Source organism: Anopheles funestus, chromosome 2RL (genome assembly GCF_943734845.2).
Source record: "Anopheles funestus chromosome 2RL, idAnoFuneDA-416_04, whole genome shotgun sequence".
NCBI lineage: Eukaryota > Metazoa > Arthropoda > Insecta > Diptera > Culicidae > Anopheles > Anopheles funestus.
The window spans coordinates 100,478,311-100,505,317 of NC_064598.1; the positions used below are offsets into that span (position 1 = coordinate 100,478,311).

General features: G+C 41.2%; 3 protein-coding genes across 21 annotated transcripts in view; 1 reads left to right on the forward strand and 2 right to left on the reverse strand.

Moving 5' to 3' along the window:
- The window catches only part of LOC125763350 (mitogen-activated protein kinase-binding protein 1), a 98,836-nt gene extending 98,011 nt beyond the window's left edge, over positions 1-825 (reverse strand). For all 3 annotated transcript variants that reach the window (XM_049426399.1, XM_049426398.1, XM_049426394.1), the window contains exon 1: positions 712-825. The gene's annotated coding sequence lies outside the window, so the exon portion shown is untranslated. The remainder of the gene's footprint in view (positions 1-711) is intronic.
- Positions 826-1,933: 1,108 nt separating this feature from the next.
- On the forward strand, positions 1,934-13,150 carry LOC125763543 (uncharacterized). Of its 2 annotated transcripts, none has more exons than XM_049426826.1 (5): positions 1,934-3,119; positions 9,040-9,120; positions 11,816-11,914; positions 12,022-12,077; positions 12,162-13,150. In XM_049426826.1, exons 1-5 carry the CDS (start codon positions 3,017-3,019, stop codon positions 12,729-12,731), a joined length of 909 nt encoding a protein of 302 aa, XP_049282783.1. In that variant the 5' UTR covers positions 1,934-3,016; the 3' UTR covers positions 12,732-13,150. The 2 variants fall into 2 exon arrangements, with proteins under 2 accessions (XP_049282783.1, XP_049282782.1); XM_049426825.1 differs by having other exon boundaries at positions 1,937-3,119; positions 12,022-12,083.
- A 76-nt stretch (positions 13,151-13,226) lies between these two features.
- LOC125763400 (P protein) overlaps positions 13,227-27,007 on the reverse strand; it is a 53,139-nt gene continuing 39,358 nt past the window's right edge. For 12 of the 16 annotated variants that reach the window (XM_049426565.1, XM_049426570.1, XM_049426569.1 and 9 more), the window contains 10 exons: positions 21,911-22,014; positions 18,284-18,643; positions 18,021-18,205; positions 17,208-17,942; positions 16,800-17,129; positions 16,579-16,736; positions 16,312-16,501; positions 16,102-16,249; positions 15,940-16,033; positions 13,227-15,858 (listed from right to left, as the gene is read on the reverse strand). In XM_049426565.1, coding sequence (XP_049282522.1) covers positions 15,774-15,858; positions 15,940-16,033; positions 16,102-16,249; positions 16,312-16,501; positions 16,579-16,736; positions 16,800-17,129; positions 17,208-17,942; positions 18,021-18,205; positions 18,284-18,643; positions 21,911-22,014 — 2,389 coding nt within the window. In that variant the 3' untranslated portion in view covers positions 13,227-15,773. Of the gene's footprint in view, positions 15,859-15,939; positions 16,034-16,101; positions 16,250-16,311; positions 16,502-16,578; positions 16,737-16,799; positions 17,130-17,207; positions 17,943-18,020; positions 18,206-18,283; positions 18,644-21,910; positions 22,015-22,665; positions 23,009-27,007 lie in introns of all 16 variants that reach the window. The other 4 variants (XM_049426577.1, XM_049426580.1, XM_049426579.1 and 1 more) reach the window with 3 other exon arrangements.

Here is a 27,007-nt window from a genome sequence, read left to right on the forward strand (position 1 = left end):
CTTGCTTTTTGCCACTTTATTCGCATTCCGTAACACGCACAAAGGAACGCATTTGTATCTGTTTCCTTTTTAGGGGGAACGAATTTCGGAAGGAACCGTTTCAAATACTCACGGCATGGAAACTATTCACAGAACTTATTTTCTATTCTAGATGAAGAAACATCAGCTATACAACAGAATGCACTGAAAGTTTCACAATCTGCAGGAGAACAATGTTATCAGACGAACCATCGTTCAAACGCATCGCGTACATAGAATAACCACACTTGGCAAAGAAAAGCGTCGAGCTTCGTTCTTCTACACTTGCGCGTCCCGTCGTGTTGATTGCGAATGGAATGGGTTTACCGCAGACACGTTTCAGAAAATTTTGACTATATTGAATGAAAAATCACTTTCTACGCCAAAATCACACGGGTGAAAGAAAAAACACGCGACGACGCGTTGCTTTCCGGACCGGGCGAATGAAAAGATTCTCGAGAACGATAAACGAGCCATTTCTTCATTACGGAACTACGATACGATTTGTTTCGGAAACATTCACACAACACACGATTCCTTCAAACGAAGCTTCGTAACTTTCAACGTGCCGCCATTTAGAATCAAGAAAAGGCTTCTTCGCGAATGCAACCTCCAGGAGGAAAGAATACACGAAAAATGGACGCAAAGAACATATTTTAAACATAAACAAACGCAAGCAAACAGCACACTTACGCTTTTCTTCTATTTCTCGTCAAGTAATCACTAAACACTTCTTTTTTTTATAATCAAAAACAAAACATTTAACTCGACGGACAAACACGACAACCGAGCACGACAAAATTATGAACGTTTTTGAGCTTCTCTCTGCTGCAACATGGTAAACAAGAGGATATTTTAACCAGAACCGTATCTACCACAACGGTAGTCCCGTTGTGCATCGTGGACAAATGCGCATGCTGTCAAGCCCATAGTTTCGTTTGACATTGCGCCAACCGTCAAAGTTCGGCCTGCGTTCGAGAAGAGACATCTTCGTGTGATTCTCCCTTTGACAAGTGTGCGGACGTTCGGGGTGTAGGAATGCATATGAATTATTCCCAATATGTAAGGAAATGGAAAATGAAACATACAGAAAATATTGATTTTTAACAGTACAAAATATAAAATTTGATAATGAATACTACAGCTATAGACTTCTTTCAAAACACTATTTGATTATAATCTGTGTTTCCACTGCCCGAAAATTGTACCACTAAAGATACCTCTACGCTGCTTAGCAGAGGCATGGAAACTCTTCATAAGCTTTTAAGTTCCATAGGCATGTGAAAATATATTTTAAAAGCTTTCAGGGTGGATTCTGATTGTCGCTTTACTCATATAACGCAAAATAACATGCCTTTCCTTTTTTTCAACCAACAAGTAAAAATAGGGATACTATTTAACAAAGTATGATGTATAACACAATTTATATCATTTTATAAAACATCAATTAGAGTTTTTTATTTATGAAACTAAAAGATTGTATTACTAATTGCACTTATTACTCGTTCATTTGCTATATTGGTGTTTGAATGACATTGGAGTCGAATTTCTGGAGTCGAATGTGAGTTTGTATTATTTTTCATTAATTCCAAAGGACTTACTAAGCTATAAGGATGAATGTAATACACTGAACATAAAAACGGCCCTAATGTAAATTTAGTTAGTTGAGTTTGAACTTGAAGCTGTTATGCTGTACGTAGAGTTTTAAATCTTTAAAGTTTTCTGAATTTAATTGATCCACGAGAATATGAAAAACTAAACATTTCGTTCGGTGGTCACTTTAGTGTGCCTGAACCTGAATAACGTACGGGAGAAAACAACATGATAACCACCACCAACATCATCTTGCGGATTTCCAAACGCAACCGGACTATCCACATACAGCTGTTGCTTGTCGGTGTGCGCACCGTGGCCACGGTTGTTGCGTACGGCAAACCAACCAGTTTTCAGTCACTCAAAGTCCAACCAGCGAAGCGGTTCGTCGTTTGCTGTAGCGTACAACTCTTTTTCGTCGACCAACCAGTGTCACAAGAAACGATCACGAGATCGTTGCGAGATCGATTGCAAAAGGCCATTCGTTGCGGTTTTTTTTGTTGTATTTGCTATTTGTTGTCGTTTGTACTTCATGTGTTTGTGAGTTTGGTGTAAAAGCTACCCCCCAAAAAAAAAAGTTGCATTCGTTCAATTCTTCGAGTGACCTCGCGAGGTGTACAATCCATCCTATTCCTCGGATTAGCGTGATCTTGTTCGGGTTGTGTGTGATCGAATCGTTGTTGCTGCTGTTGCTATTGTTGTTGACCGTGTTCATTTGTATTTATTTGGGTAACGGCCGTGTGCAATAAAGAAAATCGTTTCACCTGCACCGCGACTGGCGGCTTCCTTCCGCCAGTTTGTGCCGTGTGTTTGTTGATCGCGGCGCAACCCCAAACGAAGACGAACCCGCACGATACCCAAAGTGGTGTGTGGCTCGAAATCGAAATTCCGCGGTGAGAAAGTTTTGTTATTTTTTCTCTTGCTCTCTTTCACGCGGGCACAGCAAGAGTAGTGGTCTGTCTTTCGCGGGTGCGTCTTCAAATTTCTTATCGGACAGAGATTGCGTCTTCAATTGCACTCGCCGGAGCACGGGTGGCAAAACGGCGGCCGAAAAAAACAGGCACAGGCATCCGAGGTGATTGAGGTGGCCAAAAGAAAATCCCGTTTTCGGGCACGTCCTCACGGGGAAACCACGTTGTGCAGTGCAGTGTGTATGTGTGCCTATTGTTCCTGATTACCAAACGCACAGTCAAGTGTTATTAGTCGGTTAAAAGGAAAACAAAAAGTGTGGCGTTGCACTGGTGTTGGATAGGAAAATGGTGTGCGGAATTGTGTTGAGCCGGTGTTAGACGTACAGTTTTATGTTCATTGATTGCTTATCCTGCGCACGTCGATATCAGATCGCAACAAGTTTTTGGCGTAAAGAGGCGTCCGTGTCAAAGAGCCGAAGATCGTGATCGTGGCGATGATGAAACGATCGCTAATTGGATTGCGTGCGAGGCAGAGGCCACGACCACTGTTGGGATCACTGTTGATGCTGTTTCTGCTAGCGTTTGATGCCGTTTCATGTAAGTGTGACCACAGCAGGGATGTTTGCAAACGCGTGCACACCAGCGCTCCGAGATAATCAACTTTACTCTAATGGGTTTTCTTCATCATCACCATATTTTCTGTGATGCCGAAAGGTCACCAAAGAGTCGCATTTGCCTATGACTCCACAGGGGAACACACTGTATGACTCAATCGTCTCGTCAGGCCGTCCCTATGGTACGAGGGACCTAACCAGTTGCCCCATTACAGCAGTGCATTGCATTACGTGTGCAAATGAAAATGAAAGGAGGGAAATGAAATGAAGGTTTTAAAACTGGTTTTTCCACCAAAGTCCCTCCCTGTCCGTACCGGCGGCGGTGTGTGTGTGTCTTTCTGTGCGGAAATGCCAACGAAGGATGGAAATGTGTAGCGACCGTGGCTTGGTAAAGCGGGTAACGAGCAGCTTTTACTCGCCGTACATACAAAACATCCGTCCCTTTTTCCACCGATCACCGAGCAATTGGGGCCGACCGTGGGGTGCATACTGTGATTATTATGTTTTCCTTCTTTTTTTTGAAACAGCTTCAGTGGCATCAGTGACATCGTGCGTACTACACCCATTGATAGCCGAGCACGACGAAAGTGATCGATTTTTTTTTGCGCCCCAACTCGACACAAAACGAGACTGTTTGTTGCTCGAATGAAGCAGACAAACAAATAATTTCTTCCGCTCATGCAATTGTTTGGCAAATGGTTGTGCAAAAGAAAAACACCGGAATTGTGCAATCGGGAAATTGTGCTGAAGGAAAAACGCATACCGTGTGTGTTTATTCGGGGGAAAATTTCGAGCAAATTCGCCAAACGAAATTCGGTTTGCTATTGTCGGTCAGTGAATTGTCGAAGGAAACAAAACTCGATCAATATTATTTAGATTTCTATGTTGCACAACTATAAGTGAATTGATTATGTATGCAGATTTATGTACGTTTGTTTAAATATACTTCATATAAACAAACGATCATGAATTGATCTTTTCAGTCAAACCATTTCTGATCAATTGAATAATGAAAAATTAAAAAAAAAACTTAATTCATGTCTTAATTTCAATAGTAAAGTCATTTATGAAGCACAAGTTTGTGATCAACTTCTACTTTTGGTGTCGGGACCAAGATTAAACACTAAGTTAAAACTAAGCTATAAACTAAAATCATTTGTGACAATAGATTGTATCGTTTCACATTAAGCATTGTTTTAGTCCTATAAAAACGTGTTAATAACTCTAACGGAAATAGTCACATTTCACCATTCGTAATACCTCTGTTTGAAGCAAACAGTTCCGTTCCCTACCAAATAAGGCAGTGAAAATAAATTTGATTATCGTCTTATTTTTCGTCAATTAAGCAATCATCTTTCACATTCCATGCCCATCTTGGCCAGCTGCATTTACACACAGCCATACACACACATACACAAAAGATGGGTGACAGATTGTGCTACCGGCCCGCACTGCTTTGGGCATTGGGAAATTGGGCAATATTTTAACCTTTTATAATCCATCAACACTTCCATGCGATGTCGGTATGTTTAATTTGATTAGCACCCACTCTTTGTAGAGGCGAAAAAGAAGCACCAGCATTTATGCGCTGACCTGCAGCAAACGCTACAGCACACGAACGAGGCGCATTTATCAACGCTAATACGTTTTCACTTTCACACCAGCCATAAGCACAAACACAAGTTCACCGAAGGCGGCTTCTTCAGTGGTTGGAAGCTTGGATAAAAAAATATATAGCTGCAAAGCTGTGAAGTGCCTTCGGCGGTGAGTGGATGAGCTGGCTTCGGAATCGAACGTGCGTATTATAATGTTTCCAAAGACTCTGCCATCAAGCAGCTTGTTATCGAAGCGTCCTAATGGAACCAAAAGGTTTGGTAAAGGTGGTGAAATAAATGTGGCGACTCTCGGCCGGGGCGGGGGTGTAGCAAGCCCTCGGGTAAAGTGTTTGATTGATTGATTGATTGATGTTCATTTGGCTGTTTAACGGAAGGGTAAGATTAGTAAGTGAGTCGATATCGGAGGGTTTATTTAAATTAAGGGCTTGTGTAATAGCGTTAAAGAAGTTGTATTTAGAAGTCTCATTCAATTAACATCACTTGGGATCGTTTAAGAAGCTTTTTATGAAAAGATTTAAACGCGCGATGAAGAACGAAATTTCAAACATAAAACTTCGTTAACTAATTTATTAATAATTGCCTCTTAGAGCGTAAATATTTTACCAAAAAGTTGTAAAAAGTCGACGCAAAAGTATAAATTGAATTAACTTTTGCTGCCATCTATTGAGTATTTTGCTGCCAACAGTTGAGTTGAATCGATATTCGTTTTTCACTGGCGTAGAGTTAATCATCATATTTATGCATATGCAAGTCTTTCATCAAACTATTGCATGTGCGCATAGTTACCAGGATGAGAAAGGTAGTGTTTATGTCCTACGATTACATGCGATGACCCTTTGAGAAGAACTGCATACAATGTGACGATCGTTGAATGATGTGACTCTAATGTTGCTTTTAAGCTCGCGGAAAGATTGCAACACGCAAGCATGGTTAGTGGCAATCGTAAATTGAAAGTAAAAGAAAATTTGCAAAAGTGTGTAAGCGTGATAATAAAACCGCTTCGCAATCCAAAATGTGTGAGAATGCCGTGCGTTCACTGTTAATGCATGGAAATTACTTTTTATAGCGATAGGTCCATTGTGTTCGTAGCTTGAGAAGCTGCACGTATCGCTCGTAAAGTTGCACGACCTCGAGATTTATGCGTTTAGTGTTATGCTTCTGGCTGCCGTTGGGCCTGAGCACGGGGATGTTTGGTTCAATAACATATACCGAATCGGAACGACATTGACACCGTTCGCAGGCCAGCACTGACCGATCATCACATGAATATGATCTGTGCGATCACACCCGATCATCGTAATCATCATCACCACAACCACATCATCATCGTCATCACCGTCTTCTACTAGAGACTGGCTGAGGCCGTGTGCAGTCATGACGTGCAAAGTGTAACCTCATTTGGGAAGCCATTTTTTGGTGCTGTTGTTGCGCTTTGTGCTTTTCAATTTTTGCTTTTGGGGTGGGTTAGTTTTTTTTAATGCGCTGTCGAATCTGGTTTAAACGATTTCCCGTATGGTGAAAAGCAAAATGTTGCAAAAAAGTAAAACAAAAAAAAAATGCCCAAATGAAGTCGTTTAAGATGTGAGCGAGCCGCAGGCTTTAGTTCGCAAGGTCAGACGAGTAGCATTTGACCGGATAGCCCCTTTGGGCAGTGATCCAGTGTTCGATACGAGACGGTCGTTGAACCAGCAAAAAGAGGTGTTAATTGCGTAACAAGGGCAAACATAGGCAGGTGGGAGTCAAGCTTAACTGGACCGTGCTTGATTGAGTTTTAATGAAATTACTCATTTTGCTTAATTAGTATCTGTGAAAATTTAAATTAGAAATAACAGTAGTTTTACAGCAAAAAAATTATGAAGTAGTAATATGAAACATTAAATGTCGTAGAATATATTTTTAAAGGTTTATGCTGCTTTATGCTAAACCTTGTTTTATGTAAAATGTATTAAAAATTTCAATGGAAATGGAAATGGAAATTAAATGCATCATCAAGATAAACTATCGCTCTTAAATGGCTGAAGATTGCTGTTAACTAGCTACTTTAGTTTTTGCCATCAACAGCTTCTATTGCATGCGTACTGACCTACATTGCATCATAGTTGTATGCATGCAGTGCAAACATTTGCATCAATCTTAAGTGCATCGTCTGTAGGAGTGTGCAGATTGCACCAAACGCTCCTTGGAAAGCGAAACGATCGCTGATCTTTACCACCATTACTTCATCAGCATGAAGCACCATCACGTGAAATACGACACATTATTGCTAAGAGGAAAGATATGCAATCATTACTGTTGAAGCGTTTAGCAGGGAAAAGTTTCTCCACTAACTATTATGCAAATTTATGGAAAATTGAACTATTTTTATATCATGTTTTGCGATGTACTAAAGCAACAGTCATTATACTGCAATTTTTATTTTAATGACAGCAAAACTGCGTTTCATTAATGTATCTGCAAATGGGAAACAATAGCGGAACAAAACTTTAGTCATTCCGCAAAACCGCTGTGGTGGCAGCCGTCGATCGTTGATTTAATCAGTTTCGTGACCGATCGATTAGTTTTCACTTTCAACTACTTTATTACCGTGCACTCACCCAAACAACGAGCTCCACAGCCTAAGCAGTAACGCATACCAGCGCATTACAGGCCTTTTCATGGCTCGACGCTGGCTCAAAGTGCTTTAAAATCAAAATAATACGCACACACACACACTTTAAGCAGCGGAAAAAGCTTGTCTCCCTTTGCTCAACCCCCACTGACTGATGATGGTAGTGGTGCTAATAGTGTGGTGAATATTTTTCCGTACATTAAACGTAGCAAAATATAGCCGCACACCGGCCTGCACTGCTCCGGAACAGGTTCCTTCTCTATCCGCCCGTTCAAGTCCTTCGTTATGCACTCGAAGACAAGGGTGGACGGGCTGGTTTTTTTTGTGCTGGTTGCTTCACGTGCCAAGGTCTTTACTATCGCTACGACCGCCAGCAAGCAATTGGAACAGTTGGATTCGCTTGCTGAAGGATGTAATGTGAGAGGCCATGCCTGGGTGGTAGTGTCCTTTTACGTGGCATAATGCGTCAGGGTTGCGCATGGAAACAGGTTTTAAGATTTCTTACGTAAACGCGGGGAGGCGAGAAGGAAAAACGGACTTCAATTTGAGATTTCTCACGCCCAGCAGTATAGTTTCCGTTTGCTGCTATTCATACTGTTGAATAATTTTTCTAAATTGCTAATGTTATGTGTTTGATGCGTCTTTTGTTCATTGATCATGTCAGGTTCTTTAAAGTAAAACAACTCTTCAACGCTTTCAACATCTTTTGAATAGAGCGCGTTGATAAATGTGTTTGATGGTAATTGATTGAGTTCAGTTGCATGCGAATTACAGCTTCATCTGAAACCATCAATATCGGAGATGAACCCCAAGCTACGGAGGAACAAGACTCTTCAGGGAGTATCTTGACGTCATTATTAAGAGAGAAGAGTTTGCTTACTGATGAAGATGAATTTGATCTTGAAGATGATTTTGAAGGATCATCTTCAAGTTTTGTGTCTGTATTACCGTGGAAATAGACGTAGAGAGACATTTCTCGCGCGACGGTGTTTTGTGTATACTAAATTTTGTTTATTAAACTGTAAAGAGACAGATCTCTTTTATAAAGAAAGATGAAAAAATCGAATATACTTGCACTTTAAAAAGAAAATTAATAAATTTTCTCTCAAAAGCATTCAAGCACAACACTAGCATTACGGGGAAAAAACACTAATGTTTAGTAATTTTACGTAATTTAGTAAACGACCAAAAAGAAAAGCACAACCAGGAACATTTGGCCAACTTTCCTTTGCATAATGTTGGGTACAATGTTTAATGTTATTGCTCTTTTTTATCCCCATCTTTTGCTCCTCCATTTCTGTAAGATAACAATTGAGAGGTTTGCGGGCAAAACAATCTAACAATTTACGCAATTCGCGTGCAAAAAAATAGAAACCATTAGCTGTGGTTGAATAATTTAATCAAAATGCTCTAACAGCTTCTCATGATATCATTTCATGTTCATCTGTCGGCAAAAAACGGTTTTTGTTCCCGTGCCTCCATATTGAGTGCCCGACTGAACCGCTCACTTTTGTGTGCATATGGACACAAACACCACATGATTTGACTATTAAAAGCTTCACTTATTTATCCCTCCGTAATACCTCATTGTTCATCCGAAATTTTCCTACTGTCATTACTCATTTGCCTTTCATCTCTTACTTTCTTCCTCTTTTCTTCATCGGCCGGCGCACCAACAGTCACAAATGCGTTCATCGTGCCGGAGGAGCTGCCATCGATACTTTCCCTGGTCTATTCCAACATTCCACAGATCAAGAAAGGTAAGTCGGAAATTGATCGGAACCCGGCCAAACCCAAAAGGCCAAAAGGGGAACGGTCACGGAGCGGTGGGTCCGGTTTGGCCGGAATGCAAATATTTCACTGGCGTTGAAATGCTTGGGGAGCATAATTCGGACAGCGCACAACAAATTATGTAATTTTCGATCAATCTCTCATCCCGAAGTTCCGAAGGGTAGTTAGGAAAATTGGGAATCGGTAGGAAACAGGGTTAATGGTTGGTCGGAACAAAACAGACATAGGATGATGGGTGGGCGAAAGAAGAAAGGAGAAAAGCAGCGTAGGTCGTTGGGTGAGCCCCGTTACTTCGGTGGCCAGGTGCTTAATTTCGTAATTTTTCAACAAAAGCTTGTTCGCTCGTGCATAGAGTCGGATTGCGGTCATCCAAACAATCTTTTAAAGGGGTGAGATCCGCAAAAAATCAAGTGGTTCTTTTTGTTAATACAAATTTGTTGAAACTAACAGACGACAGGATTATATTAAAAAAAAGTTATCCTAAAATAATGAAAAAAATCACGCATTCTTTTGATTTGTTTTTCAAATGAGAAACAGAGAGAGGGAGAGAGAGGGAGTCATTAAGATAATCTTAAAGATCAGTGGGCGGATATTACTCTATTGTGTTCCAAACCGGATGTGCGACTGTATAAAAATAAAAACGCACCACTGAACTAAGTCTGAAACGGAAAATATTATTTGAATGTTTCACTCGTTTTAAAATTTAATATTTAGCAATGCGTATATAAAGCAATCATATAAAAATAATTCCACACAACCCCACCCCGAACAATCTGCCACGAGTGACTCATAATTTTAAATATTGCGTAGAGTCCACCTTGTCATATTGCAAATATCACTTTCACCATTCTCGTTGCGCATCCAAATTCAACCCTGGCAACATTAAAATATGGAAGAGAAAATTATACCAAAACTGGTGGTAGAAGCGCCGGTTTAGCACGACAAGACCGGGCATCAAATCGTATCCAAACTCCAGGACTGACAATCCTGGTAGGGGTAAACAAAGTTAAGAAAAGCCAGTAAAAATCATTATCCACTAAACTACTAATGTAGACGTACGTAACAGGATCCGTTTAGAGCGACCCACCTGTTTCACTCATCCCCAATGTCATCTTTCGCTAATCACATACATTTGTGACACTGGTCGCTCTTCATCCCTTCCTAAAATATAAAACTCCATCCTTTGCGCCACTGTGCTGTGGATGCACTTGGCTGCACAAAATGCTAATCATGATGAAGTATTTTGTTTTTGTTGTCGTTACTATACGCTTCTCCTTCATTTTAATGTCGGAACCTTGATGATAGTTACACCGTGGTCCACAATCCGATGACGCTGCCGGTGACGACGATGATCACACACAGACACACGCAACCACACAACAGACCAGGCACCGATTGGGACAACTTTCCCTTTCTGTTTGCATCCGCCGTTGCAGACAGACATCCGGACTGATGGATCGGGGGTTGGTTTTGGTTGGGCCCGATGCAGGGTAAAATCGGTGGTAGCAGGGTTAGCGTATGGATGATGTTTATGAAGGGAGGGAGGGACACAAACAAACATCAATTGTGTGGCGCTGTAGTAGCCGGCTCATGTCGCTTGTCGTGCGAACATGTGTACAGTTAGGTGCATGAGTTTAGTGGTACGCTGCAGCTTATGCAAGGCAGCAAATTAGAAATCAATTTCTCCTGTACATATAGCAAGTTGTGAATTATTATACACAGGAACATCTTATTACAGCAAAAAGGAAAAAAAGATTGTAATCATGCTTTTAAAGTATAATTATTTAAATACAGTAAATGATCACTTGCTATTACAACATCCTCCTGCGATCATCTCCATCTCCCTCCTTCCTTTTCTCTTTATAATCAAAAACAACAACAAAAAAAAGACGAAACTGAAAACGAAACTAAACAAACGGTATCCGTAATTCCCGGGAAGGAAAGTTTTGTCATTTGAAGATTGCACGTTTTTTTTCCTTTGCTAGATTATATTTGATTATGTTGATGGACAAACTGTCTCCACAAAAGATGGACGCCACAATCAAAGCGGAGAAATGACTACCGATCGAGTGGTAGATAACTGTTACTGATACCTACCGCTTCTTTAAGAGCTTAAGGCAACACCGATCCGACTGCCATCGTTAGATTAATCGAACATGCTGGGGAGGCTGATTGATTGAGCTTTAATCAAAATTGAATAAAATTCGGAATAATCGTAAAGTTGAATAAGATTAGGTATATGGAATTGGAATGAAGATTGATGAACTTTGGTAAAGACTGTTGCTTTCAAATGTTAAAGTCATTAAATTTGTCGTTTTAGTATACTCATTGTGGCTTAAAATTAGTAAAGGCAACAGCAACAAAAACTAAACGCCATTCAACCTTGCAGTTGGACAGTTCAATTTGTGTTCAGGCAGACCATTAACCTTCGTACTTTAAACGGAATGGAGGGATGTTGTCAATGTTAAATAGATCTAGCCTGAAACTTCCCGAGGCTATCCTTGGAAAAGGTAAATGTATCTGTTTTAAGTCGTTTTTTGATTTTGTCGCTTTAAGCGTGTAAACTGTAGCTTTAATGCACTCGTTCTGTGTTGGTTTTGTACTTGTTGGACTCTGATGGGTTTTTTTCATAATAAATTTTCCTTTTGTTTTATTCTTCCGCAGGAACTGATTCAAGGATAGGGTTCGGATTTCGGCTTGGTGAACATGCAGACTTTCAAGTACAGCTAGAATTGGGTCCGCAGCTGAATACGAGACCAATTGGTAAGTTAGAGAACGGTCAACGCCACTTTAATGATTCAATTAATAGTTTAGTGTAAAATCATCAACACAAAAATAAATATGTTAAACACTTTTCCATCTTATTTTAGGAGCTGCAGCCAGCAGCAGCAAACGTTACGTCGACAATGACGAATATGCTAACGCGGTACGGGTAAGCATGAAGAAATATGCTTCATTTAGCTAAAATTGTTTTTAACCTATCCCATTTCCATCTTTTTTCCCGGCAAAGAACCCAACACGAAATGGAGCGTCCACATCCTGGTTGCAAGCGTGGTCAAAGCAAACGAAACAGAGGCAACAGTTCAACAAGGACAAGCTGCGAGATTCCCTTATGCCACCGGCACCGATCATGGACGAAGGTGCCTATAACCAGCTGCAGCAGCTGTACGAAATGAACAAACAGCGCGAATATGAAGATTCGGTCGGAACACTTCCGGCGGAAGTGCTAGAGACACGTATCAATCAGCTGAAAGCACTGCACAATCCCGTCACACCATTTAAACCGATGCCAAGCGAACCACGAACGGGGACTGCCGTTTCGGAGGAAAAACAGTCCCATCAGGCAGAGGAAGGTGCTTCCGAAGCTATGTTGATAGTTGTGACGCCGGATGTACCAATTAGTACCACCGCTGTACCAACGGAATCGACCTCTGTCGCTAGCGAAAGGATACATGCTAAGGATACCGGCCTTACCGTCGATAGTGGACGAAGGAATGTACGACGGCAAAATAATCGACCAGTGAGCAAACGTGACAAAGAACGAATTACCGCCCAACTGTCTGATGTGTCGCTTGACTAGATGCTGGAGTGTAGATGGGGGAATGTGTATTATACTGTTAAAACGTTACAATGAGGTTATGAATGAGATGTCCTTATTTCTTCCTGCAGGCACAAACCGGTGCCCCTGGGGAGATGGTTGTAAATAGTTCTTGCTCGGTTTTAGGATGTGATATTGTACTATTTATTAACCTTTTGGCGTAGCTTGGAGGTGCGCTGGTATTGTTAAAATTAAAAAAAGGATGTTCATGAAATTCCCCAACCACTACAACCACACAATAATGGGGGTTAAGAAGAAGTACCCACATTTATAAGGAAGTGGCATCAACGAACGAAAACGAAATCACTAGTAAACTAAAGCACGGGGAGGGTTTTTATTTATTAGATGCAAGGCATAGAGAACAAAATGGCAAACAATAAAATAAAATGGGGTTAAATGAAGCAATGACTGTATGACGTTAGGCGGCAAATTTGATGACAATAGCACTTGAGGGTAAAATCTCACAAAGAATAGGCATAGTTTTTAATAGTTTTATTATTTGTCTATTACATATTGGGTTTGGTTTCTTTCTCCTTTACCCTGCCTGTCGGCTCCCTTTAACGGCCCCGTCTTACTTTCTGCACACAGTGCGTTCATTAGCTTCATGCTTCGACTCTACGGTTCATCCGTCAAACCATCAACGAGGCTGCACGCTGTGTCCGGTTGCTTCGTGTGACGCTCTACGAAGACTACAATATAATAACAAATTCGAAAACAGTACTACCGAACGATGTCACTATTTCTGCAAGCCATTCTTCCCTCGGTACCGACGAACCGTTTCTACAGGATCTTACTTCCATTTTGTAGTGTAAACTTAACGAAAATGTGCTACTCGTCGATCTTTCATTATATTTTCCAGGGTTTCAGAGTACTTTCACTCATGGTTCACTGTTGATTTAGAATGGTTTTTGTGATTCGTTTCATGCTGCAGGTTTCTGCGGGGAATTGGTGTATCTTTTTTTAAATTTCCCTTCTTTATTACTTTCCCCTTTTTTATTACTTTTGCAGAATACCACCTCGATTAGTTTCACCAAGTTGATTAGCAAACATAAAATGTTGAGAGAGTTATAAATTTTAAACATAAGAGTGGGAAACTTTTCATTATGTTACATTTGTTATGTTTTTTTTCACATTTTTTACAATCTTCCTTAGAAACCTTCCCGCTTTATGCATGGTTGCAAAATTACATACATCTTTCAACATCTTTTTCCTGTTTTCTTTCTTTTCCATATTAAACCGCCATCTTGTTTTAGCTATTCTGTACACATGTTTCCATTCATTATCCACACGCTTACATTCCTTACAGGTGATTGGGCTTCAAATTTGCCATCTATCTACAATTTCGCTACAAAATGCAGGGTTCGTCGTCTACGATTCTATGTTTCTTTTCACATCTTTTCTTTTTTCACATATATTTTGCACACTCTACACGTGGATTGTTTCCATTCCATTCATCAAAGCTCACTCGTGTATTTTCTTTTGCTTCCTTTCCGCTGAAAGAAGGAGAAAAGTTTTATTTCTACAAACTTACTACCGCCTTACATATAAAGTTGCATATTTTCCTTTGCCGTAGTAGCTCTTGCTTACTTTGCCGAGAAACTGCATTTACTCTTTGCACTCATTTACAGCTTGCAGTAAATATATTTTCACCCACCACTATTCACTGGGCATTATGTTGTTTGGAATGTTTTTCTTTAGTTAATTTTCCTTTTCAATCGGGCGTGTTTATTTATAGGTTCTTTTACTAGCGAAATGGTACGAGTGTTTGTGTGTTGAAAGGGAAAGGAAAGAAAGTAGATGTTTCTTTTTGTTTTTAAATAACTTATTCACTCCATTTAGTTCAGTCTGTGGCACGATTTGTGGTAAGCAAATGTGCGCGCAGTTTGAAAAATGATAATTTATTACATTAGAGCAACTGGTAACAATCATAGAACGAAAGAACGAACAAATATGGAATAGTAGGACAAGAGGAAGAACAAAACGAACAAATCTAAATGAGTTTAAAAATGTTTCAGTGTGTACACAGTATGTACCAGCTCTAACGTGTGTCTTTCGGAAGGAAGGGCACCGTTTAAAGACAACGTGGAATCAGGAAAGGAAAATCCTGCAGGTATGATGATACGGCCACCTTATCGACGGCGCTTTTTGTCGAACGATCGTGCAGGAGTGTACATTACAGTATTGTTTAAATAGAATAACAGCAGTAACATCATGTAACACGTTGAGAAATACCTGTAGTGTGATTACACATAAAATACTTTACATCGAAAGTATCCTTGCCAGGGACAATTGAACCTTCGCCTTCGCGGTATAATATATCTTGATCGGGCCAAAATCTTACCACACCGAAGTGGTCAAGCACAATGGTTCAGTTCCCTTCCCTCTCTATTCACTAGTACACGTACACTACTCGTTACACTCGAATTGACTTATCGATTCCTTAATCGGAAAAATGGATTTATCTTTCTACAGGCAATTATAATAGGCTACTCTTTCCCTTCACTAGTTGTGCATTTTTTCCACCTTTCCGCATCATCTTCCTAGTTTTGTGGCTGTGTCTGTGGTACACGGAATTCGGCAAAATGGCATGGCGTTGAATTTAAACAAACTGTGTATGATTGAGTAAGTTACTCGATCTGCTCGTTAAAGGTTATCACAATATAAAGATGATTTGTTAACGCGATCGCCTATTTCGCCATCGGAGTAAGAAACAAGTTGATCGTTCTGTCAACGATCACACTCGCACGTTGGCGATGATTCGCGTCTGGTGTCGTTGTTTCAGGTTTGTTGAAGGGAGGTTATTTTAGGACCTAGGTAGGTGCCGATGGATTTGCTTGTAGTACAGCTCCTTTCAATGGCAACACTTTTTTTTCTTTGTTTGTCAATACATCCCTATTCGCATTAATGGTAGGTTGTGTTTACGCGTAAAGGTATACATTGACACGCGCACACATGAGGGCACATAGATAAACAATACGAGACAAAACGAGAAGACAGGGAAATAATATTCCGTCTAGCGAAGCTCTAGTGCCAGGTGAAGACGACGTGTGCAAACATTAGGTAGATAGTAGAGACGATCACGCTACCGACCATCACTGGAAAACCGACCCTGAAAGTAGAATGAAAGTAGACGAAATGATAAGTACAACGAGACAAAAGGTAGAGGAAGTTTTACAGGTGACTCGCTTACTTGAAATATTCTATAAAGGTAAACCTATATCCGTGCTGCTCAGCAACACCGGCACATACAACGTTGGCGGAGGCTCCGATAAGAGTACCATTACCTGGAACGTAAAAAGGATTACTTACAGGTCTGTCCACATTAAGCACAGAATTACAATTGCGTACTCACCTCCTAAGCAAGCTCCTAACGCCAGCGCCCATACGAGTGGTTGTAGGGGCAGATCTAGCGCTTCATTTTCAGCAAGACCAATGGCTATCTTTACCATCATCGTGGTAAGAGGAATATTGTCAACGAAAGCAGATGCGAATGCAGATACCTACAATAAGGAAATGATGGTTATAATTTACCCAAAAAGAACTAGCAGTGTAAAACACCTACCCATAAGATGATAAGGATGGCTACAGCCAGCCGAGATTCTTCGGATACGGACATGATCACGTTTTCCGTCTGTTTGCCGATCCAATCGATCAGTCCCAGCTCGGCTAACGCTTCCATCAGGATAAACAGGGCGGCGAAGAACAGCAGTGTCGACCATTCCACACGCGCTATCACCGATTCAATGTCTTCCCTGTTGGCGATGTGTAATAAACGGAGTTAATGTTGTTGGGAATGTATGTGGCAATCATTCGCAACAAGCTTTCTTACCGATCAGCCAGAATCAGAAGCAGTAGGGCACCGAGAAGGGCAGTCCAACCAAGGGACAGCTTCTGTATATCCGGTGCCGAATGCAGAAAGAAGAATGTGATCACGAACGTGAGAGTAATGGCAGACTTTACCAGCAGTGTCTTGCTTCGAATCGGGTACTGTAACGAAAGGAACTCATTATCATCCCATTGATTAAAAGGCCTCTGTCTGAAGAATCATACCTTGCGTTTCATTTCTTCCAGCGTTGCCTTGTAGCTCTCCACCGGTACCGTGCCGGTGACGAGTTTCTTCTTGAGCGAACGGGACAACCGATTAACCTTCTTGAGGAGCGTTTCGCGCACCAAATCTTCATCCTTGGAGTAGGACGATAGAGAAGCGGCCGCACGCTGCCACACGGCTATTTCGTGACGGATCTCCTGCACATCCTGCGGTTCGCTGAAGCGCAGATCGTTGATGTTTTTGAACTTCATGCGCAGCTGGAAGTAGGTCGTGATCATGACGAAGAAGATCGGTATGGCCATATGCAGTGTGAAGATGGCGAAATTCACTCCCTGATTATAGAAAAAAAAGAGAGTATTGATAACAAACCCCTATTCCTGCAGCAAGAGCTATTTCTGCGATCTCCTTACATTTTTCGCAATATAGCTGTTGGACGCGATGATGACGTTTGGTGGATCACCTACGGGTGTTAGTGTACCGCCGACGTTCGAGTAGATCACCATCGACATCAACACCGGCACCGGATTTAATTCCATCACCTCACACAATCGTATCGTTACCGGAGTCATAAGCAACACGGTCGTTACGTTGTCCAGGAACGAGGACAGTATCGCGGTAAAGATGCACAGGCAGTTGATCAGTGGCCACACCTTACCGTTCGTCACCTGGTACGCATACACGGCCAGGTAATCGAAGATACCGGTCTCGGACAGGATAGCCACCAGGATCATCATGCCGAACAAGAGCAGCAGCGTTTCGACATCGATCCATGAGATCAACTTCGGCATGCTGGGACGCTCGTTCATGGCAGCCAGTACACCGATGGCAAGCGTTGAAGCGATGATGGCCGCAAACGTGCGGTGCACTATCTCCCAGATGATCAACACATACAGTCCGAGCAGTACGATCGCGGCATAGATAACGCCCGTCTCGGTGTCCATCGGCGTTGGATCGTAGGTGAATTTGGTCGGGAAATCGGCTTCCAGATTGGAGGACAACCGTACCCGTACGACCGCCTTTCCGCTCGTTACCTTCTGATGATTTACGGGTCCAATGTCAAAGACATGCTTACGCGTCATCTCATCCATCTGATCGATTGCTTCGAGTGAACTCGGTATAGGGACCAACCAGACATTCGTGATGTTCTGAAAGATAAACAGGGGCAGAAGTTAGATTGAGAATCCATTAGGCCCTAAACGATCGTGCGAGCGTTACTGCGTTACCTCCGTGTACTTGACGTCGTGATCAGGGAAAAAGCTCGTATTGGAGTTATTGCTAGGTAGGTAGAGCAGCTGCAGATTAACCGACAAGTACGTGCTCGTGTTGTTGTGATGCTGGTCACTTAGAAAGGCACCTTTTAGATTAATCCCAATCCGAGAGCCCGGAGATGGTTCTGGCAAAATGTATGCTACAGTGACGAGTGTGCAAAAATTGAAAAAGGTAAAATAAGATGTTTGTAGATAAGGAAAGTTCTCACTGTACTTACTCCGATAGGATCCTTCCGGCACGGATAGTTGTCGCGGGATAAGTTCCTTCTCGTGCTTCGACATCAGGAAGCCAGTGAAGACCAGCCATACGACGAGCAGTGTGCCAACCTTCACGTAACCGAACAGTTTACCATGCTCATGGTGGCCACCCATCGTTGTTTCGTGACCCTCGTCACCTTCGCCATCGGTCGTCACGTTTTGGCCATTCTTTTCACACTGCTCCACCACCGCCGACGTTTTGCCATCCTCGACGGATGTGTCCGGGTTGGTGACCTTGATTGTGATGAACTCCTTGCTGTTGTTATCTTCGCCATCGTCCGCTGAGACGTCTTCGTTCGGGAGCGGATCATCTTCGGTGCCTGCAAAATGGAGACATCCTATTACTTAACCAATAAAGTCTTTCAAAAGATTCTTTTGTTTATTCATGAATCAACACAGTCAAGTTTGTTTGTTCTTAGAGTCGAGCGAGTAATGGATCAACATAAATGAATCATATTACCTATCTAAACAAAAACCTACGTCATAATCAAGGTTTGCGTAAGTTCTTTTTTGCAACTCCATCGCTTGCTTCCAGATTACTGAAATTAACCTTTAAAGCGAGTGGGTACGGCGTGACGCTATACCACTGCCCTAATGCCCTTTGCCGGACGGTAATGGCAATCATTGCCAATTGACAGCCTTTGGAAACGGTGTACATAAAACAGGCAGCCTTCGAATGGAGTCATATTTTATGTCGTTTTGACGGTAAAACTTTTCATTAATTAACACCCACACCCGGTTGCCACTTGTGCAAAAGGTTAATTTAAGGTTCAGTCGAATTCATTGAAGAAGCAAAAACATCGTTTCCAGACAATATGGCACGCGGTTCGTCATTGGCGAAGCGGGCTATCAGAATGTAACATATTTATCTTTTACATGCTTACTGGCTGTTTGAGGTTTGTAACACAGTCTAGAGTTATTTTTTTGCGAATGAACAGTTCTACAAGCGATTGAACAAGCTAAAAATATGTTTCAGACGAAACGCGGTTTATCATCCGTGGTTGAACCTGCGGATACAAAAATAACACACCTAACAGACCTAATATATCTCTTTTTTCTAGTCGGTTATTGACAATGACCATGACAGCAATAGAGATAGAAGTGGAGAGCGTCAAAGACAATTGGTATGATGAACGCTTGACAACATTGTCCATCGATTAGATAAAGTAACCCCTTTTGGTTTGGATTTTTTCTTAATTATTTTTTAATTGGTTCATAGTGTGTATCATTGATTGGGGTTATAAATAACCATGATATGGATATTGTATTTAAAAGAAAAACGATCTTAACCGCTTATAACATCCAAAATTGTAATTTATTATTACTGTTCTTAAAAACAACCATGCGTCTCCATTGCTACAATAAATTAAGGATATATGGATTAAACAATTGTAAATTTGAAGTTATTACTAATTGAATATGGAAATGTATTGAACCAAAAACAATAGTTTTTTTCACAATTACTCAACTTTATCAATACGTTCATCATAGTTTTAATTTATCAACCAATTCTTGGCGACTGAAAAAATCGCTTTATTACTTTGTATTCAAACAATGCAAATCAGTGACGCGAATTCTCTTGTTTGCATACATTTAAAAATGGAAAAGAAACAATCACATCGGTAACATTGATGCGAAGGGAATGTTTTTGTTTTTACTTCAACTGTACCGCTGCATCCTCATTCAGCTGGAAGCATAAATAGCGCATATTGTAGCGTACGCCCATTCAAAGCAAGTGAAAGACCGACACCGAGCAACGTTTGTACGGCCGCACATACGTCTACGTGTTCGTTGCCAATCAACGAAATCAACAGCATCCCGGGAGCGATACGAACGCTACTGGCGGTACGGTTCAATCCGTTCGTGGTACATTCTCGCGCGCGCACAAGGAAAGAAAGGGTGACCGAGTAGGGTAGGGGATGGGCGGACCAGAAGAAGTAGAAGAAGATCTCTCAAACGCCATCACGGTAAATGCGATAATGAGCGGAAATGTTTCATGCTTGAAAATTTACATAGAATAATTGAAAACAATCGCCCCATCGGTTGGGATGCAGGTGGCGGTGGTTCGATATCCGGGAAGGGAGGGTGTGCCGTAGGGAGGGTGAGATAGCTCGAAACGTCGTCATATTTCGACTGCATGCGGGTCACTGTCACATGTTGACCATGCTCAGTGTGTCATAGAATGACGGGGATGGAGAATTTCACGATCGAGTTGCATGAACCGGGTCCAAGTATTCCGGGTTTGAAACAGCTGTTTTCGACCGTAGGAAGAATGTTCTGAATGTGGAGTAATTGTACAAAAATATTAATAAAGTGATAGACAATTCTGCCAGCAACTATGCCTATTCAGAACAATAACCGCCGATAATCACTTCCGCTTTTAAACAGTTTTGAGCAGAAGCTTTGATTTATATTAGCCAAACACATTCATTGTGACTCTGATTGGAGTCTTTTATGGTAATTAATCTTCAACTATTCTCCGCATACAATGCAAAACAGAATGGGGGAAAAAATGAAGAAAGGTAAAGAAAAGCTGTACCCAAATTGGTCAATCCATCCAAGGACTAGCCGACTGCTTGTTTTACCGTTGATTTATGGCAATGCTCAATTTAGCATGACACGAAATATTTCTCCTTGATGTACGCCTGGCCCTGGAAGGTAGCGATGGGTGAGCATCGTAAGATCAGGCGGTCCCAATTTCTCTACCCAAGCCCCCTCGTGAGGATGTCCGTCCCGTGAAGGTGTTTAAGGCGTTTATCAATTGGTCGCACGATACAATGTTTTAGTATGCATAACGAGCCACCTAGCATTGACACTAATCAGCGACAAACGTGACCGAAGTATCGAGGTATCCCGTTGCGGATGGTAGGCTGTTTGGTTGTTGTTGTCAATAATCTCAAGTGCGTAATCTGCATGCCAGCAAACAGGGACACAGTACGGGGTAAATGATGACAGGTGGATGATGTATGACTGTCCTTAGAATGATGATAAAGCTGCACATTCAGATGTAATTTATTCGCCATTGCATCATTAAGGTTCCGATGCAAGAAGAATCTTGGTGGTAAATAAAAGATATTGTAATTTAAAATCTTCTAATTAAAAATGTTGTTATGCTAAAAATGCATGGCACGTATTCACAAGTAATACTAGCCTGTGATACGTCCAAAACAGTTAATCACATTTAACGTCATTACTATTGGCCATCTTTTTCTCTACGAAAATGTTTAAAATAACAATGGTATCCGACTGATGCTGGCGATCATTAACCCTGGTTGTCACCAATGCATTTGATGCGATTCGATGTGTTAATTTTAGCCTTAAGATAAAACGACAGTTTACACAAAAAATTTAAACACACACACAGAGTGTGCCCATAATAGCAAAATGTGATGGCAATGAAGAAAAGAAAACTTACACCCATCAAGGAAAATATTTTTAAATTTTCTCTTAATATATCACCCACATGCTCTAGGTCAGAGATATTGGAATAGTGACCTAGAACTTTGCTCAAACGCGTGTCAATTGGATTGACGTGTTTCTAGCAATGGTTGGACAATGTTAAAGAATAATAGAGTCTTTCAACTTACCGTGTAATCGCTCGTGCTCCTGCCGAAAGGATGCCAGGCTCGGGTCCTGGCGGATGGCAGCCGGAAGCGTACGCCATATCTCCAGCGATGCCTCCGTCACCTGGCTGAGAGAAATGATAGAATAGTTAGGCCGGATGGTTTGCACTGTAACGGACGGACGGGGCTGATTAAGCCGGTCCAGCTCGTCCTCCGCCTCCTCCTCGTTCAGCTTAAGTATCTTGAACACGACATTTTTGCCCCTCGGTTTGGACATTCCCGTGGCCGGTTTGTGTTAGGTTGGTGTTTGTGTTGGGACACGCCGTGTGTTGGGACGACAGTGTAGTGTGGTGCTCTTGTTGTGCGTTGGATTAGTGCTGTGTGCTGGGATGCAGAAAGGGTGAACTATCGGTGTTGTGAAGGCGTTAGGTGGAAATGCTTTACAGTTAGTACCATGCAGTTAACAAATCACGTTTTCTAACACGAAAAAGTGTTCAGCAATGTTTGTTTGTATTAGATCGTATCACTAAGGCATGCAACTTGTCCAAATCACTATTAATAACCACCTAGGACACTGTTAGAAAAGGGAAAGAAATTTGCGAATTTTTTAGTCGATTGTGAGTTAGAGCATTTCCGAAATAGAAAGGAGCGTAACTCCGGCACTTTCACACCCGCCACTCAGCTGGAAGTGGTACGTAGTTAGATTGCATTTCAGTCGCGATCGGTTATTTGATCAACGCGCATTTCCATTCCAAAACTGATTGATTCATTCTCTTCACCTATGCGGGTCCATCGCGCTGGATGGCGTGCGTTAATCGCTAATGGGAAAATGATGTACTGCCTGTTGGGCCACCGAGTGGAAAATTGGCTGTATCGGCCGGTCTGTTGCTCTGGTGCTGATACGGGGGGACCGGGGAATCGGTTGGCTTAAGCGCCGTACATTCGGGCGGCACTTGTTATAATTTGTTTGGTATGTGTTTTACTTTACGGTTCACAAAAAATAGGAAATCAACAAACAGAACAACCTACAGCAGAAGGGTAGAACATTCGATACAATTACACCATGCGAGAGCACACGGTGGCACACGCATTTAGGTCACTTTTCAAATATTCACCAATTCACTATTTTTTTGTTTTATTCATGTAGATTTATCCGTCAAACAAACGATGCAATGAGATACATTTCTATGCTAATTTATGTCCTTAATCGAGGAGGGAATATCCGCCCTCACTCGGACACACACACACACACCAAACCGACCTTGTTCAACTCTAGACACAACGCAAAATTCACTGTTGCTGTGCGCCCTCAACCACATCGTCACCACACATTCGCAATAAGTTTTTCCGTTAATATGACCGTTTCATTGTCATCAGGCCAATCCCACCCCCAGAAAAAATCTATCTCTATATCTCTTTCACACCCAAAATTTTTCTGCTCTCCCACAAACACCAATAAATCTACGGTAAACGTCACGCTTACTCGGAGGGTGTATGATCGCGTGGATCGCGGTTTATTAGCGAATTGTATTGAATTCACGTATCCGCAATAGGAAAAAAGCAGCATTTACGCACATATACACAGCTTATGAGCAGTATGATCAGTTAGCTGTACTACTGATGGCCTTGACATTTTTCCCCTCTCAATTGTATGTTTTTGTCGCGCCCTTCGACGTGCTGGATGGTTATCCTTTTTGCCACGTTGATGAGGTGTGAATAAAAATGTTGATTAAAGTACTGAAATGAATGAACAAGTAACCATACGCACAGGTGATATTGGCGCATATTGTGTCATTGTAATCAATGACGTGAATCTTGTTGTTGAGTAAGTAGCAAATTTGATGATCAATTCTTTTTTATTAAAGCACTATCTGGGAAGTATTATTTTCCTAATATATTGTTCTATTTATTTACCCCTCCCTTTACATATTGTGTCCAGTAGCGTATTCAAACGGGTGAACCTAACCTTGCCAGTTAACTTCACCCTAGTTATAGTTTAACGATCATTTGTCGTTAGCTACATCTAGCTTCATCAACACATATAAACAGCGCGACCAAGTGACCGACATCTAGCGTCACTGGTGCGAAAATTCCGGCTCAAGTCCATTGACCGCATGACACTGGGTTAAATCGCACGTTACGCTTGCCTGAAATGCGGATATATGTGTTGCTGTAGTAAGTTTTCTTTACAAACAAGAAGAAAGAAAAAAAAACAGTTTTATGTCCATTTTTTCAAGTTCCAAAACAAGTTTACAGTAAAACAATATTCTTAACAGGTAAAAACATTTTCTTGGTATCTTGAGAGTGTCCTATACTTGATAAGTACATAGCTCATATGATCTATTTATTTTTTAAATTTGTTCGTTCTGGTGTTTACCGTCCCTTACACATCATACATCAAAGCACTGAGTAGCGAACACGTGTGCTTTTGATCATACAAAATATCAAAATTGTCAAGTTCACTGCCGCCTGACAACACCTCAAACCTACGTCCGAAAGCACTCAGCACAACATCGAAAGAATAAGACCAGAACAAGTCGTTATCAAGCAATTGGAACCGAACTGCTGTTTGCTCGTGAGCAATAGTTCGTACGGTGTAGCTTCCTTGATATTGAATTTTTCTTGCTTCGTGGAGTCACGATGAAACAAATATTTGAAGCATATATGTTTGCGAAACATAATTCTCTTGGCAAATAGCACGTTCTTGCCGAGTACACTGTTCAGGGTACGGGAAGGTTTCGGATCGAAACGAAATATCCGGCATTGAAAAACTCTATCTCGTATATTTGTTTGATCTACTAACGCCAGGTATGTGTTACTATTTCTGATAGAAACATCTGGATAGAAGCTGATTTGTTGTAGACAAACATATGAACATAAGCTTTGTCGATAAGTAACTTTAAAACGTTAACAAAATACAATGAAATGCCTTATTGAATCGCTTAGTAAACATTCAACACATTCCAAGCCTTTCCTTAATATTCCTTTTATCTCCTAAACGAAGTAAAAAACACGATTCACCTAATATGGATCTATTTTTCATGAGAATCCTTCTGGGAAACCCTCATCATGATCTGGTTCGTCCGCAAACGACTCCCCGCTGGCAAACCTTTTTTTTTATTCATCGCAAATGAGAAACCCACGAGAGCAACGTTTCACAAGGATTCGTTTTTATTTATACCGGTTAATTTGGGAACGGTGGTAACAGTTTTCCTTTTATGGGTACGAAGGGATTACGTCTTTAATGCTAGTAAACGTACTGTTTGAGTTAGAAAGGGAAACGATTCTTTCCCACTGTGTGTGAGATGAATCAGAAGGCTTCAAGATGGAAGTAGAACACTGAGAGCATGATAATAGAAATAAAGGAGAAGCATCACGGGGGAACTTCTCATCGAGCGAATGAAAGATAAGGCAAAATGTAAAGGTAAACAACGGAATAGCGTGTTCTTGCTTCATCGTAGATTCATGGCACTTACTACTGTTTCGAGCCGACTTTATTGAACCGTATGAATGGGTCTAATAGTTGTGTAAGTGAAAGGAAATGAGTAGTATTGCGTCAGCAGTTGTGATAACTACTTGAACGTGAATAGTAGTACAAGGGTGAGATGTTTGGACGGTTGTTACGGGTGTGAGGATTCTCTTGACGAGGTTTTTTAATATCTGAACCTGAATATGCTTTCTAGTTGAAGGTGTAACTAATGTTATGAATGACTGAGTAACATCTTAGTTATTCAACAGAGAATTTAATTGAACAAGCTATTGATATTGTTTCATTAATAAATTCAATCATTTCCAAAAGCCTATCGATGTATTATCACTTTCATCAAAATAACATTATCAACACACCGAAGAAGGCAAGAAACCAACTAATCATCTTTTCGGTTGGTAGCAACAGCTCAGCCATATAATATGTTTTATGAGCAGCTAATCACTGCAGTCAATATTTGGAAGGATTTACACGTATAATGCCTATCAATCTTTAAGAGATCTAGAAAAAAAATGCGCCCAGCGGAAGAAAGATAAATCATTCATACACGAATCAAACGCCCAAGGCACACCATCGAATGAGCGTGATTGATTAATAGTCAGTACGAGGAGGATTTACCGATAACGGAAACCCTTGAAATTACACCGCAAAACCACATCGATAATCTTAATCACGATCAGCGGACTTCATTCCATCTGGTCCAATTATCTGTGGGTCGTTTGTCCGAAATTATTCACTGGGTGTTAATAGGAACCACACCGCAGAGAGAAAAAAACAAAACTCCCACCGATAAGGCATTGCAAATCCGGTCAAATCTTGGTTCCTTTCCCATCGATGGGTCACACAATAAAAAAGTAAAGAAAACACACAAAGACAGATATGAGCGAATATTTTTCACGTCCGAAAATTGTTCACACCAGTCAGCACAATGCTGTGTTTCGCTGCACTGCAAAACCGGCGCACAAGGTTTTTGTTCGAAATAACATTAAAAAATAGCACCGCTGTGATAACTGTATGCTCAAACAGAGTTTTGTTCGGTGTTTTTTTGTTGTTGTTTGTTGGGGAGCAGTGTGATCGGTACTTTAACCGTGTGAAGATGTCTTTATTTTCGGCGCCTAAAGATGGCGGAAGAGACAAACAAACGTAGGCGAAGGATCAAACCCCTAACTCATCATGTGCCAGCAAGTGTCAGACTGTGAAGAAATGTCAGACGTGGAAGGCGCGGGGTGTACTGTTCTGGTGGAAAACGACATCAGATAACGCCTGTTCTTAGTTTCCTTTTACCTTCGGTACGTGCGAAACACACGCACACACAGCCATGGTCAAGGAAAACACCCCAACCGTTTGGGGAAAATCATTCACCTTAGCTGAACGTCCGAACGTGGCTAGAAGGCAATGTATAAATGGAAGTGGAAAATGAAACTTCCACACACAAACACGCAGCAGTAATGAATACTGACACAATACCCGTAAAAATATCCCATTGCGTTCGGGGCAAGAAAAACATAGTCCAATAGTTTGTGGATAAAATTATCTTCGTGTGTTCGAATCCATTGAAATGTGTCGCACTATAACAACGGTAGAAAAAAACCACCTAACTCGAAGGAAATAATTTATTATTTGGCTCGCACAAT

Bases quoted from the DNA above. Each gene is read 5' to 3' on its own strand.
- LOC125763543 (XM_049426825.1), top strand. From the start codon at position 3,017: ATGATGAAACGATCGCTAATTGGATTGCGTGCGAGGCAGAGGCCACGA. The intron at 11,915-12,021 runs GTAAGTTAGAGA...ATCTTATTTTAG, and splicing joins GCTGAATACGAGACCAATTG to GAGCTGCAGCCAGCAGCAGC. The intron at 12,084-12,161 runs GTAAGCATGAAG...TTCCCGGCAAAG, and splicing joins AATATGCTAACGCGGTACGG to AACCCAACACGAAATGGAGC.